Source organism: Colobus angolensis, unplaced genomic scaffold, assembly GCF_000951035.1.
Source record: "Colobus angolensis palliatus isolate OR3802 unplaced genomic scaffold, Cang.pa_1.0 Scaffold23, whole genome shotgun sequence".
Classification (NCBI taxonomy): Eukaryota; Metazoa; Chordata; class Mammalia; order Primates; family Cercopithecidae; genus Colobus; species Colobus angolensis.
In genome coordinates, this window is record NW_012115488.1 from 13,249,458 (window position 1) to 13,274,758 (window position 25,301).

The 25,301-nt window shown below is 35.9% G+C and overlaps 1 protein-coding gene across 1 annotated transcript in view; it reads right to left on the reverse strand.

Annotated features, from left to right (window-relative positions):
- KIAA0825 (KIAA0825 ortholog) overlaps window positions 1-25,301 on the reverse strand; it is a 504,765-nt gene that overhangs the window by 365,418 nt on the left and 114,046 nt on the right. The window contains exon 7 of the mRNA XM_011944276.1: window positions 6,949-7,110. Coding sequence (XP_011799666.1) covers window positions 6,949-7,110 — 162 coding nt within the window. The remainder of the gene's footprint in view (window positions 1-6,948; window positions 7,111-25,301) is intronic.

A 25,301-nucleotide genomic window follows, 5' to 3' on the forward strand; every position in this document is an offset into this window, starting at 1 on the left:
TCTATAAAAATGTAATAAATAACGACTCCAAAAATAAATCTTTCTACTTTTGTATTAAGATTAGATTAATGATAATTTGATTCAATATGAATAATTTAATGTTTACCTTTTTTTTTTTGGCTTAGACATGGTATATGATGATGAATTCTATGTTATGATCTAACTTTTCTTTTTTTCCCCACGATTTACCAAGACTCAATTTCTTTATGCTTGGGCAAAGCAAATTTCAAAATCTAACTGACTTTATCAGTAGGGACTTTGACCAATAGAGTCATCTAGTAGATGCATGTTTTCTTTTCTTAAATGTGGTTCTATGAACTTAATTGTCATTGATTTCTAAGGAGCACAATTGATGAAATAAAAGCGTTTTGTTCTGATGTTAATTTCAACCATCTTGTGCATAAAGTGTATTAAAGGTAAAAATTCCATTTGGTTGGCAATAACATCATTATTTTGGGAAATTTTATCAGAGTTTATATATTCTGAGGAAAAGTTTTCATCAACTCTGGTATTTCTTAATCATCTTTGGATTCGTCAACACTCTTAGAACATGATTAAAGTCACAGAGCACTGCATACAAAAATGCATAATATGACTGTATGGCAGGCACATGTGCATTATACACACACACACACACAATTGGGGATTCCCAGGCTCTCTTGTAAATCTCATTAATTAATCCAATGGGCCCATGGACTGCAGTTTGAGAATCCTGTTCCATTTCTCAAGACACATCACAACATAGAGAAGGTTTTAGACTCAAACAGTGTTATACTATTTAACTTAAAATGCTTTTTTATGGCTTGCATTTTATGATGTATTTTCAAAAAGACGGTGTTACAAATAAGGATCACTTCTAATTGAAATAAAATCCAGATTAGTCAAAAAATTTTAAATAAAGAAAAATGAAACTATAAGCCCATTAAAAGAAAATACGGAATTTTTTTTAAAAGATCCACACAGAGAAGACCTTTCAGGACACAAAATGCAGAAGCCATAAAGTAAGTCTGCACAACAAAAATACCATCAACTGTCAAAGTAGATATGACAAGCTGATTTGCCGATCTTTCTCAAAATGTCCACTTTCTGAAAATTAATAGTTTATTTTTTAGCGAAGTTTTCAGTTTACAAAAAAATTGAGCAGAAAGTACAGAAAGTTCTCATATACTTCCTCCCTGCCCTCGGTTTCCTCTACTATTAACATCTTGCAGTATATGGTATATTTGTGACAGCTGATGAACAATTGTAAAAATATTATTAACTAAGTCCACAGTTTATAGTTCACTCTTTGTGTTGTGCAATTCTACGGGTTTTGCCAAATGTATAATGTCATGTACCCCCCATTACTCTGTCACACAGAATAGTTTCCATGCTTTAAAAATCCTCTTTGCACCATTTATCCATCCCTCCTCCCCATGCCCTCACCCTGGTACCCACTGATCTGCTTACTGTCTTTATAGTTTTGCCTTTTTCATAATGTGATATAGTTGGAATCATACAGTATGTAGCCTTTTCACATTGGCTTCTTTTGCTTAGTGATATGCATTTAAGGTTCCTCCATGTCTTTTCATGGCTTGACATCTCATTTCTTTTTATCGATGAATAGTATTTCATTGTATTGATGTACCACAGTTTGTTTATACATTCACCTAATGAAGAACATTTTAGCTGCTTCCAAGTTTTGGCAGTTAGGAATAAAGCTGCTATAAACATTCCTGTGCAGGTTTTTATACGGACGTAAGTTTTCAACTCATTTGGATAAATCCCTATGAGTGCAATTGCTGGATTGTATGGTAAAACTATGTTTAGCTTTGTAAGATACTGCCAAACTGTCTTCCAAAGAGCCTGTACCATTTTGCATTCCTAACAGCAATGAATGAAAGTTGTTCTGCATCCTTGCCAGAATTTGGTGTTGTACGTGTTTTAGATTTTAGCCATTCTAATAGGTGTGCAGTGTCATCTTGTTTTAATTTGCATTTTCCTAATGACATGATGTTGAGCATCTTTTCATATGCTTATTTGCCATCTGTATATCCTCTTTGGTGAGGTGTCTGTCCAGATCTTTTATGAATTATTAAATTGGGTTGTTTGTTTTCTTTTGAATTTTAAGAGTTCTTTGTATACTTTGGATACAAGTTCTTTATCATATATGTGTTTTGCAAATAGTTTTTTCTTAGTTCATGGCTTATCTTTTCATCCTCTTTATGATCATGCCTATTTATTTAGCAATTCTACTTTTGAAATTTACCATCCAGATATAGTTGTGTACATATAAGAAATAGTTAAGGAAATTTGCCATATCATGTTTTGTGGTAGCAAATGAAGAGGGAAAAGAATCCTAACTGTCCATCAATGAATAACTGGTTAAATTATGCACCAATGGAAAACTATTCCTCTAGTAGAAATAACGAGGTGTTTCTACATTTTCTAAATTGTTATAAAAGAGTACATTTACATAGTATGATAAGATTTTGAGTTATTTTTAACATGGAGATATATATGAAGTAGTTACTCTTTCATCCCATTCAAAAGTTCTCAGTTTTTTAAAAAAGAAAAAATAATAAAGATCAAGTTGTTAATGACAAGAAGGGACAACAGTTGGATTCTTAATGTCACTTTACTTTTCTATAGATAGCTCATTTAAAAGGTATTTACTCTGGAAAAATAATACTAGATTGAAATATAAGCTTTGCAGATCTGTTTCTGGAAGTAACTGTCTGCTATTGTGTAGCCAGAGTTTAAGACTTACAGAAAAAGTTAATTATCTTGTTTTTATCATTTCACTTCCAAATACATTATGTTTATTCACTCAAAGTAATGTGCTCAGATGTTTATACAAACCATCTGCCTATATTCAAGATGACTAAGGAAAAAAAGAAACTTTCCAGACTTCTCTTGCTGGTGAGCAATTCTATAGTAAGATATAGAAAATGAATTATCAAGCAATTATGATAGCCTTTAAAATATAATCCCCCTGCCCCAAATTAAAATGGTTTAAAAAAACTGAATTCTGTACAGGGAAGCAAAAGTTATCATCTTTAGGTAGGATTACTAACATGGGATCTACACTAATATGATATCTTCTGGATTTAACAAATTGTGGCATTTTTACATTTGTTTGGAATTCAAAATGGTCAATTTTGAAATTTGGCAATGTAAAACTCAATGAACTCTAAACATTTGATGAATTGTTTCATATATTTTTAAAATGTATTTAAAATCTATACACTTACTATCATTGTCTAGAGAAGGTAGCCCACTTTCGGCTCATCACTGTAAAATATAGTTATTTGCATGCAGTCAATACTGGTTTCTTTAAAAGCATGCCTAGATTAAGAACCTCAGAAGAGTGCAGAGGGTCACAAGAATGCCAGCTGCTCAACAGCTTCCCCTACAGAGTTCTCTGTGGTTCATTTTATACTTCTGGTTAGTTTCTACACTGCCGCTTTCTTTCACAGAGAGTAGAGGTTGGCAGTACTTCCCTGTGACATCCACTTTCACACCCAAATTGGTCTTCATAGGTTCCCATTGTGTGCACTACAAAGCAACTTGCCTTGTTGGCAGCTCTAAGTGGGAACTACAAGTCTTTCTTTTCTTCACTGTTCTTTTTCTGGCTCACAAGCAACCTCCCACCAAAAGCTGAATCTGTAGAAGAGACTACATCCAAGAGATAATACCATGAAAAAGTATGAAGAGAAACCCAGGTGGCCACCTTGCAAATTTCCAATGTGGAAGCCTTCGACCTCTCTGCCCAAGAAACAGCTAAAGTCCTAGTGTAATGAGCTTTACAAACCCTAGGAGCCTCTTTACCTTAACTACATACGCCTCCCTAATACAATCCCTTAACCATCTAGCTAAGGAACTCTTAGAAGCCATTTGACCCCTCTTAAGACCCCCTAAGAGTACAAACAATCTTTCAGAAGATCTGAAATCTTTGATTCTTCTGAGACAAACCCTAAGTGTTCTTCTTACATCCAATTGAAGCAGCCATTGCTCTTTGTCATTGCTGGGGCTAAAGAAAAATGAGGGCCAAGAAACCTCCTGGTTTAGATAAATCTCAGATGCCACCTTTGGAAAAATTGAGGAATTGCCCAAAGAACAACTTTATTCCACAGAAGCATTAGAAATGCCCCATAAATCAAATCCACGGCCACTCCATAAGATATCATCACCTAATACAGTAAGGCACCACAGCAGTCAAATAATGTCCTATCAGTTTTTGAAGTGACAAAAATAGAAAACCATCAAATCATGACCAAACAAAAGCAAATAATGACAAAATATCTTTTCTTTCTCAGAAAATATTTATTGTATCTCTACAAAATCTCTTGTCTACAATCAAATTACTGAGAGAACAGCCAATTTGGCTAAGTCTACAATATAATAGTAAACATCAAAGTAAAAAGTAAAATATTTGGTTAATCATTTTTATATTTTCTCTATGTGATGTTAAGTGTCTGGACATTTTTTTAAAGTCTGCACAATGAAAAAAAAAACTCACTTTTCATCCGTTCATATGTTTGGGTTACATAGACATCATAGGCAACTCCTTCCAAGATCTTTATTAGCAAAATATGTTCCAATCAAAATAAACACACAGGAAACCAAATGACTTCCGCTCTTTTTTCCCCTCTATTCTCTTCCTCACAAGGTTTCTAAGCAAAACTATTGGGAAATACCCAATAGTTAAGATATAGTTGGCTTCCTTAATCATCCATTTCAAGGAGTCTTTTCCTTCCTGATTTAAGAAACCAATGCTTTTGATAAGAATTGATTAACTTGGATACACTGAATAAAACATTTAAGATTTTTCTTGACAATTTCCCTCAAGATCATTCTTCTCAGGAATCTATTTACATAAAGCTGTGTCAGATTAAATCAATCTTGGCTTTGTGACCAAAAAAAATATGAATTTCAACAAAGAAGACTACATATATCACAAGGAGACGTTCTAGTACTTAGACACTTCTTATACTTGCCCCTTGAAATTCCTTCTACATTCTGTGTTTGATAATCCACAAATGTGTTCACATAGTCCACTATTATTAACACGATATTGAAGTTGCTTTTATCTGCCTTACTGCTTATAAGATGACATATTTACAACAGTATATTGTGACAAATTACATATTTGCTCTGTTGACTTTATTCAAGAATGGTAACCATTGCTCTCAAACATCCAGCATTTGCAAGTCTCCACATTGCCTGATATTAATCTAATGGAGTTGAATCACCGTTTTTAAAATTGTTCTTCTTTTCTCTAAAATCAGCATGCTAAATCTGTGCTTCAGTTCTTGGCCATTTCAGTGTTATATCTTTATAATACCTCCTAACACAATTCTAATTTTGAATTTATGCTGACTTTAAGAAGAATAAAGTTCACAAAACTGACTTAATTCCCAAGGGTCTAATCTAGGACTAATACGAGATGATTCAAAATGGGTAGAAGCCTAGATGTTTTGAAGTTCATTCTGTTTCTTGATCCATACCTCAGGAAAGATCTGTTAGAGATATAGATGACAGATGATAAATCTTAGCCAGGCATAGTGGATGAGTACCAACTCCAATGTCAACTGTTCCAGGAAACAATATGTCAATCAATAATGAGGATATCATATTTCTCTATTCAGATCTCTGTTTGTCCTCACAGTCAAACTCTATCTAAAAGATGTTTTAAGGGTCACATTCTCTCCTAATGAAATCTACTTTTTCATTCTCTATTTTAATTAATGCTCATATTTTCTGACTTGTATTTTTATTATTTTCCCCTTGGTTTTTTTTGGGGGGGGGTTGGCTTCAGAAATCTGTAGTCCATCTTTATTTTTTCTTCAAATTATCTCCAACTTTGAAAAAGTAATCTATGTTATTTATTTTATAATATAACAGTGTTACCTAAATTTCACCCGAAACAAAGAAGGCCAGTAAACTATGCTTAATGTAAAACAAAATTTCCAACCCTATAACTTTTCTGACATTATTTACATGGACAAAGCAAGTAAAGGAATACAAGAGTAAACATGTTGAGTGAAAATAATTTTACCAAGAGATCGGTTTTGGGTATTAAATTTTTCAGACTAATTGTTAATCACTTGCTTCCTTCACTTTTTTTTGCAGATGCAGCAAATATACATATTTACACTTCTTAGAATGGCATATGGCATCATGTAAAGGAGAACTTTGTATATTTCATTCTGAGGAAAATGAAAATTTTTATAAATGTAGATATGATAACAGAGAAGACACCTCAACCATTATGCCTTTGAATTTCACCTTTAATGTTAATATTATTCCGTACACATGGCATGGCTTCTTTCAAAGGGATTTTTGTTAAGACTAAAAACAACATATTCCATAATTATAATTACTATTTTAACATCTCACATTTATTGATCATTTATGATGTACTAGACATTCCCTTAGGTATTTTATTTTCACTGTCATTTAATTCTCACAACCCTACATAACATTATAATATATTGAAATCTGAAGCATCTAATCCTGAAAGAAAACAAAGAGAAAATTAATGTAGCCCTATATCATTATTTTGAAGATGAGAAAATTCTTGTCTAAGAAGACTAAATATTCTGCTCAAGATCATCTCGGTGCTAGGAGCAAAAGAAAAGATACTAGACCACCCAGTCTGCTTATTCTTTCCAAATGCTAGTTGTGTTTCTTTGAAAAGAAAACTTGATCTAATTTTAGCTAAAAATCATCCAGAAGTGACGTATGATGCTTTGTCAGTTAGAATTAAGAAACTTGCCAAGCACGAAGGATAAAAATGTGTGCATTTTTATATATAATGCATGGGGTGCATTATACTGAATGCTTATTAAGAATTCTTTCACGTGTTTTTTTTTTTTTTCAAGTAATCATTTTCATTCAAAGCAGCAGGAAGCAAAAACACAGAGAAATTATAGATTTACAAATTTAAACAAAAGAGGATATTACCTGAAGTATTTCTGGTTATCTTGAGTGATAAAAGTATTTCTTCAAACAATTCTTGAACACTTTTTTCCAGTTTCATAAAGGATTTTATGAGCTGTGATAAGAATTCGACTTTGTCTAAAGGGAGAGAGAAGTTTCTTCCTTTCTGTGGGCATTCAGGGGTAACTGTGAAAAGAAAAGATCAAGACTGTCATACCTTTTATTTATCTTCTTAGTAAATATTAGAACGATCTGTGTGATTTCATAAACCATCTAAAAACTAACAAGTTCCTCCATAATTAAACAAAGTTAGTTCATTAAGAAATACATATAAAATCTCCTAGGAGTATCTTTTCTTCTGGGAAGCTGGAGATGAATATTCTGTTTGAGGCAAATATAGCAATTAAATAATTAGATTGATTCTCAGAGTTATAAATAGAAATTTGATTTCTTGTAAAATCACATCTTATGCCATTCTGCTTTTTTTTCTTTTTTTCAGTCTGGCATATAACTTAAACCTAATGACAAGGAAATATTACACAAAACCAAATTGAGGGACAGTCTACAAAATAACTGGTCTGCACTTTTCAAAAGTGCCATGTGAGGAAGTACAAAAGCCAGGAAATGACCTAGTCTAAAGGAGTCTAAATAGACATTAAGTAAAACTGAAATTAATACATAATCAGCATTTTATTTTGATATAAAAGACATTCTTGGGATAATTTGGTGAAATCTGACTGAAGTCTACTATCCAATGCTATTACTATATGACTTAAACTTCCCAATTTATATAGCTGTATTGTGGTTTTGCAACAGAATGTCTTTGTTTTTAGGAAATACCCACCGAAATACATAAGAGTGTCTGCAGACTATTTTCAGTTCAACAAAAAATAAAATTTTTCAAAGAAGGAGAAAGAGAGAAAGCAAAAGTTGAAATGTGGTCAGATATTAACATTTGGGAAATTTGAATGTAAAGGAATTCTTTGTATTATCCTGGCAACCTTTTTGTAAGTCTGAAATTAAAATAAACATTTTACAAAACACTGTATTAAAGATACAGTCTTTAAGACCTTATAAGTGTTGCTCCCATCATTAAAAAAAAAGCAGATTAAGGTAGCTATTGAATCTAGAGTACATAATTCACAAAGTCATGTTTAAAAATAACTTCTGTCTAAATAATTGTGATATCTATTATTTGCATAAGAATAATACAACTCAAAGGGTTTTTTTTTCTGCCCTCTTATAATCATGCTACTAGTAAAGTCATACTATCATTTTAACATGATAGTAAAATCCCTTTATACTCTAAGAGTATGGAGAATAATTCGCTTATTTCATGTTCTTAACTCCAATTTGTTGCTTTCATTTTAGATTACATCACTAAATGAATGGTCTTTTTGACCAAGTTTTAAAGGATTTAAAAGAATCCTTTCTTTATTAATGCCTTTTCTTAAAACATATTTAAGAAATAGCTTGAAGCTTAATTATAAATTGGAAAATTTGTAAACCTACAAACTTAGCACAAAATGCCTTTGGAGACAAAATACAAGTGCTATTCAAAAACTGTATAGGGTCTGGCAATTCCATGGGAAAAAAAGATTACCTTCATCACGTGGATGTAGAAGGAAGATTCCAGAACTTTAACAATTTTATGGCTAATCCACTTCACTTCAGTGAAACTTTAAAATGTTAGCATCAAACTTGTAGTCCTATAACAGTCTTTCACTGAGGACCAAAAATGTCACGGTCTCTTTGCCAGTAATATGAGAAAGAGCTGTCTACCAACTTAGACTGTAAAGTGTAGTACTGTTCTGAAACAGTAAAGAGGTTTTAAAAAATCTGCAAGTAAATACAAAAACTCTGTTTCATCTCTAAGTTGACATTAGCCCAATATACATGAAAATCTAACTCACATCTACTGTTCTTCTATAGGCATACTAGAGAATACAAGTATGTATAGGCAGAATATACAAGTAAGGCTTTGCCAGAAATATTATGCCCCAAAACGAAAAGAGAATAAATATATTATGCTTTCTTTAGTTGGTACCATTTGGTCTATTTGACTTATCTTAAGCTTTTCTCATGTAGATGGGTGTATAGTTTAAACTTCTAAACCTTAAATTTCCTTTTGGACCTAAAATGTTTATAAACTAAATTTTCAAAGGCTTTAAGAATCCTTCCTAATTCTTTATTAGGAAAGGCCGCTCAATAGCTTCACTAGAAATTAAGCATATTTAAGAAGCCTTTATCTGGCTCAATTCCAAATTGGAAGACTTGTGAATGTTTATAAAGTAAGCAAAGAAGCACCCGAAGAAGAATCTTTAAGAGTCAAAATGATATGAGAGTGCTTGCTACTTGCTGACAATTATGCAAGGTCTGAGGATTCTACATGAAGAGGTCTTACTTTCATGACCTGGATTTAGAAGAATCTTGTATTCCAGGAATATAACAATAGTGAAAGGTAAATCTTCTTTCAATTCAGTGAATCTTTATAACTAAATAATGTAAGAGGACAGAATAAAATATATGACCTAAATCTAATCTTTTTTTGTCCCAAAGAACCAATGATTATGGTAGCGGTCCATTAATTAGTAGCCCTTATTTCCTATTACTATCAGCTCAGTGTTCTCCCAAGGGGTATTGTATGGGTTCTTAATTTATGGGGAAAATAATTCTGTGATAAATTCATTTTGTGAAAGGCCAATGAAAGCAAAATTAAACACAAAGGACGAAGTTGCATTTCCCAAACTTATTTGACTTATTTTACCTCACAGTATCTCATAGGGCTAGTGTCCTAATCATCACACCTTAACTCATGATTTCTATCTACCTAAGCACATGTTTCTCTGTCCCTTAAACTCTTCATTGTTAACAAAATTAGGAGTTTCTCCCAGCAGAAATTCCTTTGACCTTCTCCTCTGCTAAATTAATCTCCTTTCCGCACTTTTCAATATTATTTCTTTGTTCTCCCCTTTAAGTCACCTCTCCAGAAAACGTTATCTGCCAGCCTAGGCAACATGGCAAACCTCATCTCTACAAAAAATACCAAAACAAACAAACAAACAAAAATTAGCTGGGCGTAGTGGCGCAAGCCTGTATAGTTCCAACTACTCAGGAGGCTGAGGTGGAAGGATCACCTGAGTCCGGGAAGTGGAGCTGCAGTGAGCCGAGATTGCGCCACTGCACTTCAACCCAGGCCACAGAGTGGGACCCTGTCTCCAGAAAAAAAGGAAAAGAAAAAAAAGTGGCTCCATCTCGGCTCACTGAAACTTCTACCTCCCAGGTTCAAACGATTCTCCTGCCTCAGCCTCCTGAGTAGCTGGGATTACAGGCGCCCGCCACCATGCCCGGCTAATTTTTGTGTTTGTAGTAGAGACGGGATTTCACCATGTTGCCCAGGCTGGTCCTCCTCGGCCTCCCAAAGTGCTGCGATTACAGGCGTGAGCCATTGTGCCCTTCTGAAAACTTTATTTGGATACAATCAATCTAGGAGTTCTCCTTCCCCCACTAAGTCAACCTGGCCTTTATTTATTTATTTAAATCACTATGGAACTGTCGTGCTTCAAAGTTTTGGACATACATGTTTATACACAGGCAACTCTGTCTGGCATGCTGCCAACCATTGCTGTAAAATATCTGACATCATAACTATTGTTTGGCTATATGATGAGCTCTATGATTCTTAGGAAATACGCATTTCTCCTAAATCCCCAAAATATTATAAAGATAAAATTAAATTTTCATTTTAGAGAAAGTCTTTACTTCATTTACCATCAACTAGATGAGTAAGTCCACATAAATAATAAGTAGATAGTTGAGGATTTTTTCTCTATATATAATTTTAATAAGAATTTTTCTAAAATGCAGTATAAAATATTCTGCTTTATTATTTACTGTATTTAAAACAATATAAATTTTTCTTCATGATACAGTTATAATGAGTTATTTATTTTTATGCTACACTCAGGGACTATTATTTGTCCCTCTGTTAAAGGGCATTTCTGAAATTGCTTTCATTTTAGATTATATGAAAAGGGTTCTATGATCAAAAAAACTTGGGAAATACTACATACTAAATTCTTCATAAAGTAATTCACAAAGCTAATTAGCATATTAAAGTCTCTATTTACTTCCATAATAAAGTAATAACTTTCTAAACTTAGTGTTTCTCAAACCTTTTTGACCAATGACACCAGTTTATCAACACGTATCTGCTCACTTCTGAGATATTATCAAAAACAGCTGTGTGGGGGACACTGCTCTGGATTCCTCTACAACTTGAGTATTTGTATCTGCTTTATAGATTTTCCTTTCATTGTTAGACCTTTCGCTGCGGGTTCTTGCTGCTGGTTGTGTGGATGATTTTACCAGTACCCTCTTCCACTTGTAAACCACTGCTTCTACTAGCATTATCACAGTATTTTTGCAGACACCTTTAAGAAACTAAGGAAAGTCTTCTAAAGCTTCCTAGACCTTCTCATTGAATACAATTCATGTAGTCACAGTGTGAAGGCTAAACAGAACCACCTGAAGTCCATCTTTGGCTTTCACAGGGCAGTATGGTTTAGGATCTTCTGTAGCATTAAAAATGCAAATTTCTGGATCTTCTCCAGAATTAATGAATCAGTATCTCTATGGGACGAAGCCCAGAAATACTACTTTTGAGCAAGTGTCCCAAGTGAGCTTTTTGCACACTAGAGTTTGAGACTCCTGTCTGAGGGGTTCATGAGCTTTAGATAAAAACCCTTGTGGTTGGGAGGCCGAGGCGGGTGGATCATGAGGTCAGGAGATTGAGATCATCCTGGTTAACACGATGAAAACCCTGTCTCTACTAAAAATACAAAAAATTAGCTGGGCGAGGTGGCGGACGCCTGTAGTCCCAGCTACTTGGGAGGTTGAGGCAGGAGAATGTTGTGAACCCAGGAGGTGGAGCTGGCAGTGAGCCAAGATCACACTACTGCTCTCCATCCAGCCTGGGCAATAGAGCGAGACTGTCTCAAAAAACAAAACAAAACAAAATCCTTGTGGTTAAAAATCACTCTCTAAGCACCAAAAAAACCTAGATTTGGGTCTCAGAAGTCAACCAAAAAGTTGCTATTGCATAAAACATCGGTGACAAAAAAAAAACTCCACTTTTTTGACTAGGCATGGTGGTTCACGCCTGTAATCCCAGCACTTTCGCAGGCTGAGGTGGGTGGATCACCTGAGGTCAGGAGTTTGAGACCAGCCTGGCCAACATGATGAAACCCCGTCTCCACTAATGATACAAAAATTAGCCAGGCGTGGTGGCGTGCACCTGTAGTCTCAGCTACTTGGGAGGCTGAGGCATGGGAATCGCTTGAACCCAGGAGGCAGAGGTTGCAGTGAGCTGAGATCATGCCATTGCACTCCAGCCTGAGTGACAGAGAGAGACTCTGTCTCAAAGAAAAAATAAAAATAAAAAAATAAAAAAAGTAAGCCTGACTAGTAGCTAGAAAATCATGGAGGACCTGCAGGCATTGTTTTTATCCACTTTTTCCATGTCAAGAAATTTATGACTTTTTTATTTTTGGAAGAAGTATGGAACATCTGTAGGAAATTTTCTAGAATATATCCTACGTATTTGCCCTGGGCAAAAGAAGACCCGCTGTTAGGAAAAAAACCTAAAGAATATTAGAAGTTCCTTAGACATAGTCATCACAAACGTAAAATGATTTCCATGAGGCCAAAGACTATATCCAGCTTATTTGACATAGTATCTCAGAACCCAGCATAATCTCATACAAAGCAGGTACTCAAAACACTGACTAAAAAACCAAATGAATGAAATCCCATGGATCCTAGAAATAGTTAGGTTCAGGCCAGAACAAAGTAAGATTTTATACCAAAACCTAAAATGTATTCGTTAAAACAACAGATAATTATAGACGTTTTTAAGTTCATAAATAAATAAATATTTACAGTATTCTATAAACATTCCTTATAGTATTCTGTTTGACAAAATAAATTTGAAGATTACTTTCAAAATAGAAAGCATGTGCAAAAGGCTATAAAAACAATGATGGGCTGGGAACTTGATAAAGTATATTGATAAAATTTTTTCTAAAATATGATTTTTGTGTGTTAAAAAATAAAATATACTTTAGGAAAAAGAAATTTCACCATAAAAATGTGCACAGATATTTACAAAACTATTATCCTACATTTTTAAAAAAGTCTTCTCTGTTTATATATATTTGTAAATATACGGGTATTATAGATATGTGTCTAGATATATACACATACACATATCTATAGGTATATCACACATAAAGAATATAGATTATAGATTATACACTTAAAGGTGTTAAATGTTAGTTATACCTAGTTCAAGTATTAACCCCATTCTCTTCTAGCAAAATTTAGGACATTGAAAATAAGTCTAGAGGGACATTAGGGCTCCTCACATTTGATCTGCAACAAAGCAGCATTTGAAACGAAAATCAAAGCCCAGCTAAATCAGGCAAACCATAAAAATACTGGTAGTGGCCGAAAGCACACATATTATTTTCCAAAGCTATTAGAAACAGAATTCTTATTAATAATAGTGGTAAGATACAAGAGAAAATGAGAAGCTACACAATCAGATAATCTGGAGCTGGAGGATTAGTATAATAGGATAAAAGGTGCACATTTCAGTTTTCCCAAGAAAAACGAACATTAGCCACCCTATTATTGACTGTAAATGGATCCATTTTCAGTGAAGAGGTATTCTCAGTGCCACCAGACAAGTGACATAAAAAGAAGTGACACACAAATGCTAGTGAAAGTCTTACTATTCCAGATGAAATTTATGACATAATCCAAATGGAAGATATTTGCTCCAGTAAACAAAACTTTTAAACAATATTATAATATGAAGTCAGCAGGGACCACGTAGGAACAAATAATAAGCAGTACTTCTCCCAGGACCCAAGTCACTTCCTGAGAGCAGGTGGGACTCCAGAGCCCACTAAATGGATAGCAGTGGACTGCAGAAGCACTGGGCTGCCTCAAATGCTTGGTTCCATGGAGGTTCCATGGAGCCACAGCAGGGGGAAGAACAGAACGCAAACACCATGATCCTGAGTTTGTAAAGAGCCTTCTTTGTCATGTCAGCCTAACTAGTAGCTAGAAAATCGTGGAGGACCTGCAGGCATTGTTTTTATCATGTACACTAAGATGAAATTGAAACATTTTCCCCTTTTCTTGAAGCATTATTGTTATAACTTTTACTTATTTTGCAAATTTATACGACTAGAAAAGAATTTGGGGTAAAACTACGACAAGGAATATTGACACCTTAGTTTGCAGAACTGAATTTCTTCTCATGTCTTTTGAGGAGGCTTCCATATGTACCACCCAATATAGACAAGATAAAACTTTGAAATAAATTGAGTGAGTAAATGAGTAAATAAATGATTAAAAGAATGAAATGAATATCTATGAGGTTAAGTGAAAATGTAACCCAACACAAGCTGAATATGTGGAAATTCAGATAACCCACAGGTAAGTGTCAGGACCCCTCTTCTAAATGGTGAGAGAATGGAGGAAGAACTATTAAGGAAACTGAGCCTCATGAATGTGAGGGAATCTGAATTTAAATTTAGAAAACATTTAACCTTAGAAGCTAAAAGTTGGACTCCTCCTCTTCTCTCTGTCTTTCCCCATTTCTGGTGTCCCTATCCCACCACCAATTTTATCATATGTTTATTTACACCATCGTTACCTGAAGCACAGAGGTGGCATAGCGGAGGGGCTAACATACAGAAGTTGCAGCCAGATGGCTTGGCTTCAAACCTGGGCACTGTCCCTACCAGCAATACAACTTTGGACAAATTACTTAGTCTCTTTATGTCTCAATGGTATATGAGGTTTAACTAAGTTAACGCATTAGAACTGTTCTTGGGAGGTAGTACTTGCTAAACAAATGTTAGATTTTAGTCTCATCTCCTCTGAGAAGCCTGCCCTCAGACCCCAAGCCAGGTCAGGATCTTATTCTCCATGCTCCTTCCTATTTTACCTTGCACAGCCCTTCATTTCAGCACTTACCATGTCACATTATAATGGTTAGTTTGAAAGTTATCTCTTGAACTTTAAACTCCTTATAGGCAGAGATCCTTTTTCCCCATGATTGCATTCCCATTATCCATCAGAGTGCCTATATGGATGAGTGGTTTCAAAATGGTACATTTGGGGTATCATTAGTGAGTGTTACAGACAAAATCAACTGCTTTTAACTTATTTTAATTGACTTTCTCCCTCTCCACTGTAAACATGCTTCTTTTAGTAAAATACTAAATGAGGTTTGACATTAATTACTATATGACAATTTTAACAGGAAATATTTTGGAGAGAAATAATGATAAACACCATATCAGAGACCTATTTCACTATAAACTACTTTAAATATTGACTGTTATTTAATTGGCACCATCTCTAAGGTTAACATTCATAAAGTTGAATAGCAGCCCCACTCCAAGACCTCCCATTGCATCTTTACTGTGTCAGTTCTTCAAAAACACTGGTTTTGTTTGTGTGTGTGCATGTGATTATCATCTCTTTTAAAATCTAATATAAGCTATGCATCTATGTGCATTGAAGGATGTTTTGCATATAATTCCAAGAGGTTCTCAGGCCTTAGAGTTCTACTGATCATCTGGGTAAGGCCCTCTGCCTTGATCTGGTCTGACTTTATCAGAAATAGACCCTATAAATCTCCCTCTCATTCAAAAGACCTGTAGTTTCTAGAAGTTTCTACTTCCCTTTGCAAGAATAAGTCCTTTCCAGCTTCTACCTCTGAAATTCATCTCTCTTCCCATTTCATAAAATTAAATATCTTAACACTTTTATACAGATAATTCTCTTAGTCTATTACAATATAGGCCTGGGGTAAGGTGATGAGATATACTGAAAAGTAACTAATGGTGTCACCCTTTCAGGAATTTAGACAAATACACTGATTAGTGCAAAGTGGCAACTGCTTCCATAGAGGTACATGACAAACAAAATATGTATTAGAGGAGACTGAATTGCTAGCGCATACAATATCTGCATTTTTTATACCTTCTTTCTCTGATTGTTCTAGTTGTTGCACTAAAATTTGCACCCATTGATAGGATTAGTAATCATGATCTAAAGAGAGGTAGATGTATAGACAGAACCACTGGGTTTGAAATAAATCCTCCCAACCCACTGAAAGGCCTCACGTGACAGGGAGGTTTTCTATTTCCTTTGGAGGGGTCCAGACAGTAATATCCCTTTGTTTCACATACCAAGAGAAACCTAAGTGGCTAAAAAGGGTGAAGATAGAGTCACCCTGAAACTATTCTTCTGGGTCAATGAGAAAAACTGAAAAGACACTGCTTCTATTCTTACCCTTTTATGATTCCCAGGCCAATGCTGGCTCCACTGGATGTTACCTAAACTTACTGCTCAGTGATAACAAAATTCTCTCACACTCCATTCCCTCTTCTCTGGCAAAACCTGTCAGTATTACATTAGCAAGAAATCTGACTTCTTGCTCATTTCCCAAGGTTATAATACTCTTGTCCCTCTCCTATATTCAATCCTTGTTATTTATTTATTTTGACTGAGAACATGAGAGAGAGTATCTAACTCCTGATGTGGCCAGTTTAGGTCACTGTTAGTTGAAGATGCTAATCAAAGAATGGCTTACATTTGAATTCAGCCAAAACTGAGAACTGTATTCAGGGCAAATTTCTGAATATTTTTCAGCTGACTTTTGTTTTATGCTGGTTTAACTCCCAGTTGTAAATACTTAGATATGCTGACCCTTTGAGGGAACATCCTAATAAAAAGACATCTCTAGTGTAATAAAATGGGTTTTAAATTTTAAGTACTATATGCTAATGGTACATTATTAATGAAAATATCTTCCTAGTATCCCTTTCTTGGTCTCACATTTTGCAACAGTTCAGTTAATTATATCTCTTATCATATGTGTTACTTTCTCATATCATGACTAAAAATTAACCTGTAGAAAAAACTTAAAACTCAGTTAACAATTCATTTTTACTATAGCCTAAGGTTGAACCTGAGAATTGATATTTCATTTTTTAAAAGAATATGCTGTGACAGAGAAGTTATGTTATCAGCACTTAATATAACATGTTAAAAATTAATTTTAAAAATTTAGCACTCAAATAAAAATAATGCCATCATCAAAAAGATGGATTTCAGTTAGGACACCTGCTGAGTGTGCTTTGTAATATACTTTCCAATTGAATCACAGCCTTTCAAAAGAGATGGCACATTTTTCCTCTTCTATACTGAAAAATAAAGAAAAGAGTCTCTTCACACTTTTTTATCAGGTAGAAAAATTATAATGCCCATGAATATATGTTAACATGAATGTGAAAAGAGATAGCCATGGTGAAAATAGCAATCCCTAGTGCCCACCTGAAAAGCTGTACTCATGAGCTTATTATTCTAAAAGAGTAGGGTAGGCCTGAGAGGGAGAGAAGATGTGTCTCAGGTGTGATGGCACTTTGTAAATTTTATAGTTAAACTTACCTTTTTAGCTGCCTTCCTCTCCTAAACAATAGTTATTCAGCCATAAAAGTAAAGTCCTATTGCCTTCCAACTCCAAATGTGACTTTGCAGCCCCTTGGTGGTAGACATTATCTTTTTCCTCAAAAGGCCTATGATCTACAAAAAGCATCTTTAAGTGGGTTTCACTTGCTAATTCAATAAAGATTTACTTTGTGCCTGTCATGCACAAGACACCATGTGACATACATCACCTGCAGCAACAGGAGACAGATACAGAGTCAGATCTGAAAGCAGAGTGGGGTGACTAAGGAGGGCCATACCTCACCAGTCACCATCGGCTCCTGTGGCCATCCGAGGCTCATGAAAATAAATTTCCTTCTCTTTAACTATTTTAGTTCAGGCAAAAAGAAAAACATTACACTCGATACATAAGAAAAACTCAGTGTTGGTAAGAAACTAATTGCAGAAAATATCTGGAGTTGACTGTCATCTGATTTTGATATAACTGGTTAATACTGGGCTCATTTATGGTTTGCTTCATGGGAACACTTCAATTGAAAAACATCAATAGAAAATACATGTGAAATTAAGCAACTTAGTTTTTCTTTGAGTATATAGACAAATCTTAGACTTATTTGATTTTTATATTATAATAAACACATAAAGCTTTGTTTAATAAACACAAATACTTAAAAATTCACTTAGATTGCATTTTAGATTCAGTGTTATTGGTGGCTGGGTTGTGATGAAGAAGGGAAGATAAGAGTAGGTGGGAAGGGAGAAAAAGGGAAGTGGTGAGAAGCTAGGGAAGAGGCAGTCCCCTCCAAGACAGGTTGGCACATGACAGCTCATGGGGCAAATCTGGCCCACAGCCTCTTTTGGTGCAGTTTGTAAGCTCAACATGGCTTTTCTCTTTGTAAATGGATGGACAAAAATCAAAAGGAGACTGTTTCATGACATGTGAAAATCACATGAAATTCAAGTTACAGTGTCCACAAAGTATCACTGAAACACCACTCTGCTGATCTCTGGCTACTTGGCGCTAAAATGGCAAAGTGAAGTAGCTGAAACAGGGACCTACCTTGTGGGCTGCAAAGCCTAAAATACTTATTATTTATCTTTTAAGTAAAAAGTTTGTCAACCCCTGCCCTCAGCAAATAGAAAGAATGCAAAAGAGAGAACAGTCATAGATTACTGACACACAAAGGGAGAAACTGGTTAAAAAGAAGAGAGGTGAGATGATGAAATGGAGATAAGAGTAATGGTAGGGTAAATGCACCTTATAGCAATAATGTACCCATACCCTTTGAATGCCCCTCTGTGACAGATGAACCTGAATGTGTGTTCTGAGCTAGGGAATCCAGAGTGGCCAAGCCAAAGATTTATTCTTTAGCTATGATAAACACCCACGTCCCCAGCCTGTTCCATGGAACATGGACCAGGCTGTACAGGGGATTGAGGCCCTGAGTTTTGGGTTAAATGAAGTTCCAGGTGGAGGTTATTAGTGGGGAGAGTATTAAATGAAAATGCTACATAAATAGCATGGTGTTTGCAAGCCGCTGCAGTTTTCCTGTCCAGCCCACTGCCACCGGACTCTCTCCCCTATGTGTGAGCCCCTGATAAAATCCCATGTCTCATTTGCTAGCTCTGAGTCTCTTCTTTGGCCTCTTGAACATGGCGCCTTCCCTATTGAGATTAATAGGGTTTGCCATGGCACTAATTGATAGTTACCATTTACTGAACACATACTATACGGTAAGAACTTTATATATGTTGTTTCCAATCTTCATTAAAACCGTACTGAGGAAACTGAAGGTCAGAAAAAGTAAGTTACTTACCAGTGAGTGACAAAGTAAATCCACTCTGAGAAAACTAGCAATGACATCAAATGAAGAACAAAGTATGGGGGTCAGGAGGTGATTTATATGAATAGTTTCAATCTGTGAGATTCATTTTGGAATAATATGGCCAATTTTTGGTCACCAATGAGAGCCAATGCATGCTTCAGCCAGAATCATCTTTCATTTGCATATTCCCTTCAAACACCAAGTTCTACCAATGTTAATGGCAGAAAAAAATTATATAATGCTTATTATAGCATTATGTAATTTATATTAGAGAATTATATTAGAGAATTAGCATAAATAGGTGGAAAGCACTAATACTACAATTTACCTCTAAGACACGTAAAAGTTAAATAAATTGCTCAGGGTCACAAAGTTCATAAGTCACAGAGCCCTAAAGTAAAATAAAAAAGAATAAAATATAAAATATAAGTCACAGAGCCAAGACTTGAATGGCTCTATAATCCATACTGTCAACTTTTAATTGCAAAAACCACAATTACTTTTGGACATCCACCTAATTGGTTGAAAGGATGCTATGTTGGTATCAAACTTCAGCATGTATCAGAATCACCTGGTGAGCTTGTTAACACACAGATTGCCAGGCCCATTCCCACTGTTTATGATTCAGCGAGTTAGGGGAGGAACCTGAGTGTTCACATTTCTAGCTTATTCCGGGGTGATGCTGCTGTGGATTTGGAAACCACACTCTGAGCAATTGCTCTGTTGCTTCCCTATTAAATGCTTTGTATTCCCACCTAGCCATCCTGTTCTCAATGTTTATGGCTTCACCTCAGCATAAACTCGCATTAAAATTCACACTAGGATTTACAGGCAGTGGGGTGGGGGAAATATTCTTCTAGATGGTTTGTTTATATCCTTCTCCCCATTCAGGTAATCTTACACATAACTGGACAAGTTGTATTTCTTAAACACTTCTATTAAGTTATCAAGTTATTTTTCTGCTCAAAAGACTTTAACAGCTACCATGTGTAATTTAAACATCAAACACTGGTTTTCAAGACTCTTGTAATCTGTTCTTAGGCTAGGTATCATATCATATCATATCATTCATTCAGTTGTCCACTTTTTATTTGACATAGTTTTTGTATGCCCAGCACTCCTTTCACTCTTCTAATAACAAGCTTATCCCTGGGCCAATCAGAAGCCTTCCCTGAAACTCTCGAAACTGAGGTACTGGGAAGCTGTTAGGATATAAGCAAGAAACTGCCAGGAGCCATGTACCCACTGAGTGGAGAACCTGGTCAGAGTGAAGTCATCACATAGGGAGAAACCAAAACAATTGATGACTAAAATACAGTCAAAGGCTAAGGTCCTGTTGCTCAGGTCTCCAGAATCCTCTGGTTCCCATTCTTCCAGAGGGGTAATTGTTGTTTAATTATTTAGCTCTTTCTTCTATTGTGTAATCTACAACATTCTTCTTTTAATTAACACCCTTCCCTTTTCTGCATAAGAAGCAGAGATGAGAAATGGAAGAACTAAGATGTGACTTCTAAGTTCAGAGTCCTGGCTAATGCCTTCATTAATTATTTATAGAATAGCTCCTATGCACCAGTCACAGTTTTCTTCACTGTCTCCAATAAGTCACTGTAATCTCTACTGCTGGTACTGTCTGAACTGCAAGCGAAGCTCTTCCCTTTTACTTTTGCCTCTGCAAGGTCTACTCACAGCCAAACTCGAGTCCAAATCTTCATGAAGTTTTTCTAGCTTGCTCTTCTTTATGCTAAAATCTTCCTTCCCTGAATTCCTAATGTATTTAAAGTCTTATAATAAATCACTTGGTAATTAATTTAATACGGTCTTATAAGGTTTTTCTCCCCATATTGTTTTGTGGGTTCATCTTTTTTTTTTTTAAACCTCCTAGATTTGAAGGCACTTGAAGACACCACATAAAATCAGGCTTTAAATTGATTTCAAACTTCAGAAAAAATTGCTCATGGTAAAGCAGTTTCCTCACAAGAAATATGATTAGTTGCTCCAGGGTGGAGCTGGGATGGAGAGTGGGACTGAACTACGGAATCAGACATCATGTGGAACTCTCAGGATTGAGTGACAGGATGGAAGAAGCCAGAAAACCTGAAAAACGAGGCCCAGGTTTTCTTTCTGTTTGGTGCCTTCTAAGTAAACTCTCCATTCTGTGAACATCCCTCATGTTGAAATTCTATTTCTGAGCCAGCATTCCCCTCTGCATTGCAGGAAAGCACCAGAAAGTGAACACTGTTGTTCATCAATTCCTGTTTTCTGCTTCTTTAGCTCCTGCCCACCCTGCAACCAACATGGTTCCATTTCATCTTGATCACCCTGGGCAGAAGTTAGAAGGAACCCCTACTTCCTGCAATCTCTTTCTTCTCGGACCTCTGCAGCTGCTTGTCTGTATAACTTCATCAATTTTTCATATATTCATATTTTATTTCCCAATCTGGGGGAGAGGAGGATCAAGGGCCTTACACTTTCTGGAATCCTCATTAATCTTAGTATAATATTTTTTAAATAGTTAAATAAAAATAATTTAAATATAAACAATAAGTTGTTTGGCTGGCTAGTACCAATACAGATTATTAAACTTCCAAATAGTGATTTAAGAAAATGGTTCAGTTAAAGAGATATTCATTGAACTCCTGTCATATATTAGGCAGTGAATTAGGTGCTGAAGAAAATAAGTAATTCTTGTCCTTGAGGTGCTCAGAGTCCATATGCGGAGACAGATCCCTAATTAGATATGTTAATACAATATGCTAAGCTTTGAGAAAGACATATGGAGATGCTGTAGGAGAATGGATTAGGGACTCTAGATCAGAGAAAGCTTCTTAGAAGAAATGACACATGAGCTGTCATAAAGGATCAACAGGAATTAGGCAAAGAAGGGGATGAAGAGAGTAAGAGGTGGCACACACATCTGAGCAGAGCTTTCTGTCAGCTCAGTGTTACTGGAGAGTAAAAAATATGAGGTGGGGAGAGGCATGAGATGAGACTAAAGAATGCAAGTGCTAGGTCAAGGAAGGCTTGCTTTCCTAAACCTAGCGTCTGCAGCTTTATGATGACAGTGATGAGGAGCCACTGAAGAGCTTTAAATAGGGGAGTAAAGTGTACCTGGCAGATATCTTAGAGGAAAGCAAGAATAAGGGTAGAGAAAGCAATGAAAAAACAAAACAAAACTATTTTAACATTAAGTCCAAATGAGAGATAATAAAGCCCTAAATTAGGCCTTGATGGCAGAAATGGAGAGGAGGAGATAGACTTGGAAATATTTAGGTGGTCAGGCAAAATTAAAAATCTTGGTGATTCTTTTGACGGTGGGGAGCAGAGCAGAAGGGGAGAATTAGTCATAGTTTCTGGTTGAGTGATTATTAGCAACATTAACTTAGATTGGGGAAGAGGAGGGGGATCCGGGGAATGGTGAGGAGCTCTGGTTTATCCATGTGGTGTTTGGAGTGCCTGTGGAATATCCAAGGGACCAAAAAAGCAGGCATTTAGCTCTAGAAGTATGAATCTCCAGGGCGAGAGCAGTCCTGGAGCTGGATCTGGCAATCATTCACACATAGTGACTGTTGGAATCTTCATGATAAACAAAAGAGATCTCTGGATACTTTATTACTTTAATTTCATCTTATTTCATTACTATTATTATTATTTTGAGACAGACTTTCACTCTTGTAATGCAATAGTGCGATCTCGGCTCACTGCAACCTCCGTCTCCTGGATTCAAGCAATTCCCCTGCTTCAGCCTCCCTAGTAGCTGGGATTACAGGCACCCGCCACCACACCCAGCTAATTTTTTGTATTCTGAGGAGAGACAGGGTTTCCCTATGTTGGCCAGGCTGGTCTCGAAATCCTGACCTCAGGCGATCCATCAGCCTCAGCCTCTGAAAGTGTTGGGATTACAGGCGTGAGCCACTGCTCCCGGCTCTTTCATTACTATTATTTTAAATGGAAAAAAATTAATGTAGCACTTTCAGGGAATATTATATGAGGCACATTAAAGATAAAACAAAGTGTTCATTGTGCCTTGATTTAAAAATAAAAAAATATGCAGCCATTTGCTATATATTGATATTCGGGAACACCACATTAACATGTGACAGCAAGTCACCTGTCAGTACAATATTATAAATGTATCTGTATGTCTGTATATATGTATATGTTTTAAATAAAGATAATAACAAAGCAATTGGTTTGCACCAGATACTATGTATAATAGCCATATTAATGCTTAGATGCTATGAGGAAGGTTTTATTACTATCATCTCCATTCAAGATTAAATGACTAGGCACTCCTAGAAGAAAAAACAACCTATCCAAGGTTACATAACTGCCTAGTGGCAAAGCTGGAATGCAAAGACAAGTCTGTCTGACTCCAAAGCTCCTAATAGCTACAGGACATTGAGCACTACGTGGCCATCCCTCACTCCCATGCCTTTTATCCAGGCTTCTTTTTGCAGCAATGAGAAGATGATGCAAGAGGAGTCAGGTGAGCACAGGGATTTCAACCCATTTTAAAAATCATAATTAATGACTTGATGAATCTATCTACATATTCATGCTCAATGAATGTATCTAGATATTCATGCTTCTGAATATTGGTAGTTAAAGGTATATTTGTTTTGCAGGGCAATTTGAGTATACGTATCCAGATTTTAATTAGCTTACTCTCTGGTCCGGGAATATCACTTCAAGGAATAAGACTTTCAAAGATACTCACACAAGTATATAAAGAAAAGAAACTGGAAAAATCCTAATGTCTATAAATGTGAGTTGCTTAATTAAATGACTGAATAATGATATAATCATATAATACATATGTTGCAGTTTGCAGCCTGTAAAAAGAATAATGCAGATCATTCTATATGTATTGATACAAAAGTGATCTGTGATATAAGTTAAAAAAACTGCAAAGGAATCTGTAGACTGTACATGTACAGTATATGCTTAAGTGTGTAAGAGCACACACCAGACTATTAACAGGGATTACTTTAGGATGGTAGGGTTAAGGGTAGGTAAGGCAAATAAGACCTAATACTTTTCACATTACACACTTTAAATATGTACATATACACATACATACATACACACATGAATTTAATATGTTTATATAACAATGGGCATATAATGCTTTTGTGAAGAAAAATTAATATTTTTCTAAATCTAGCAAGTCAACAGTCTATTAAGATCAATTTATACTTAGTGATATACAAATAAATTATGCAACATCTATATTATAGAATATAATGGCGGTGCTGAAAAGAACATCAGACCCAATTGCACTGAAATTGAAGGTGGTAACAAAATATTAAGTCAAAAATGCACACTGTATGACAATATGTCTAGTTTAATCTCATTTTTAAAAGTTAGAAATATGAATTCTTATATGTGCATAAGAAAAATTCTAAAATATTAAACAAAGTGTGACTAAGAATGGTAACCCTGGGAAACAGAATCAAAGGGAAGGCAACATAAGAATGCTGGAAGGACGGAGCAAGATGGCCGAATAGGAACAGCTCCAGTCTCCAACACCCAACGCGAGCAACATAGAAGACCGGTGATTTCTGCATTTTCAACTGAGGTACTGGGGTCATCTCACTAGGGAGTGCCGGACAATCGGTGCTGGTCAGCTGCTGCAGCCTGACCAGCGACTGCTGAAGCAGGGCGAGGCATCACCTCACCTGGGAAGCGCAAGGGGGAAGGCAATCCATTTTCCTAGCCAGGGGAACTGAGACACACAACACCTGGAAAATCGGGTAACTCCCACCCCAATACTGCGCTTTAAGCAAATGGGCACACCAGGAGATTATATCCCACACCTGGCCAGGAGGGTCCCATGGCCACGGAGCCTCCCTCATTGCTAGCACAGCAGTCTGTGATCTAACCGCAAGGCAGCAGTGAGGCTGGGGGAGGGGCGTCCGCCATTACTGAGGCTTAAGTAGGTAAACAAAGCTGCTGGGAAGCTCCAACTGGGTGGAGCTCACAGCAGCTCAAGGAAACCTGCCTGTCTCTGTAGGCTCC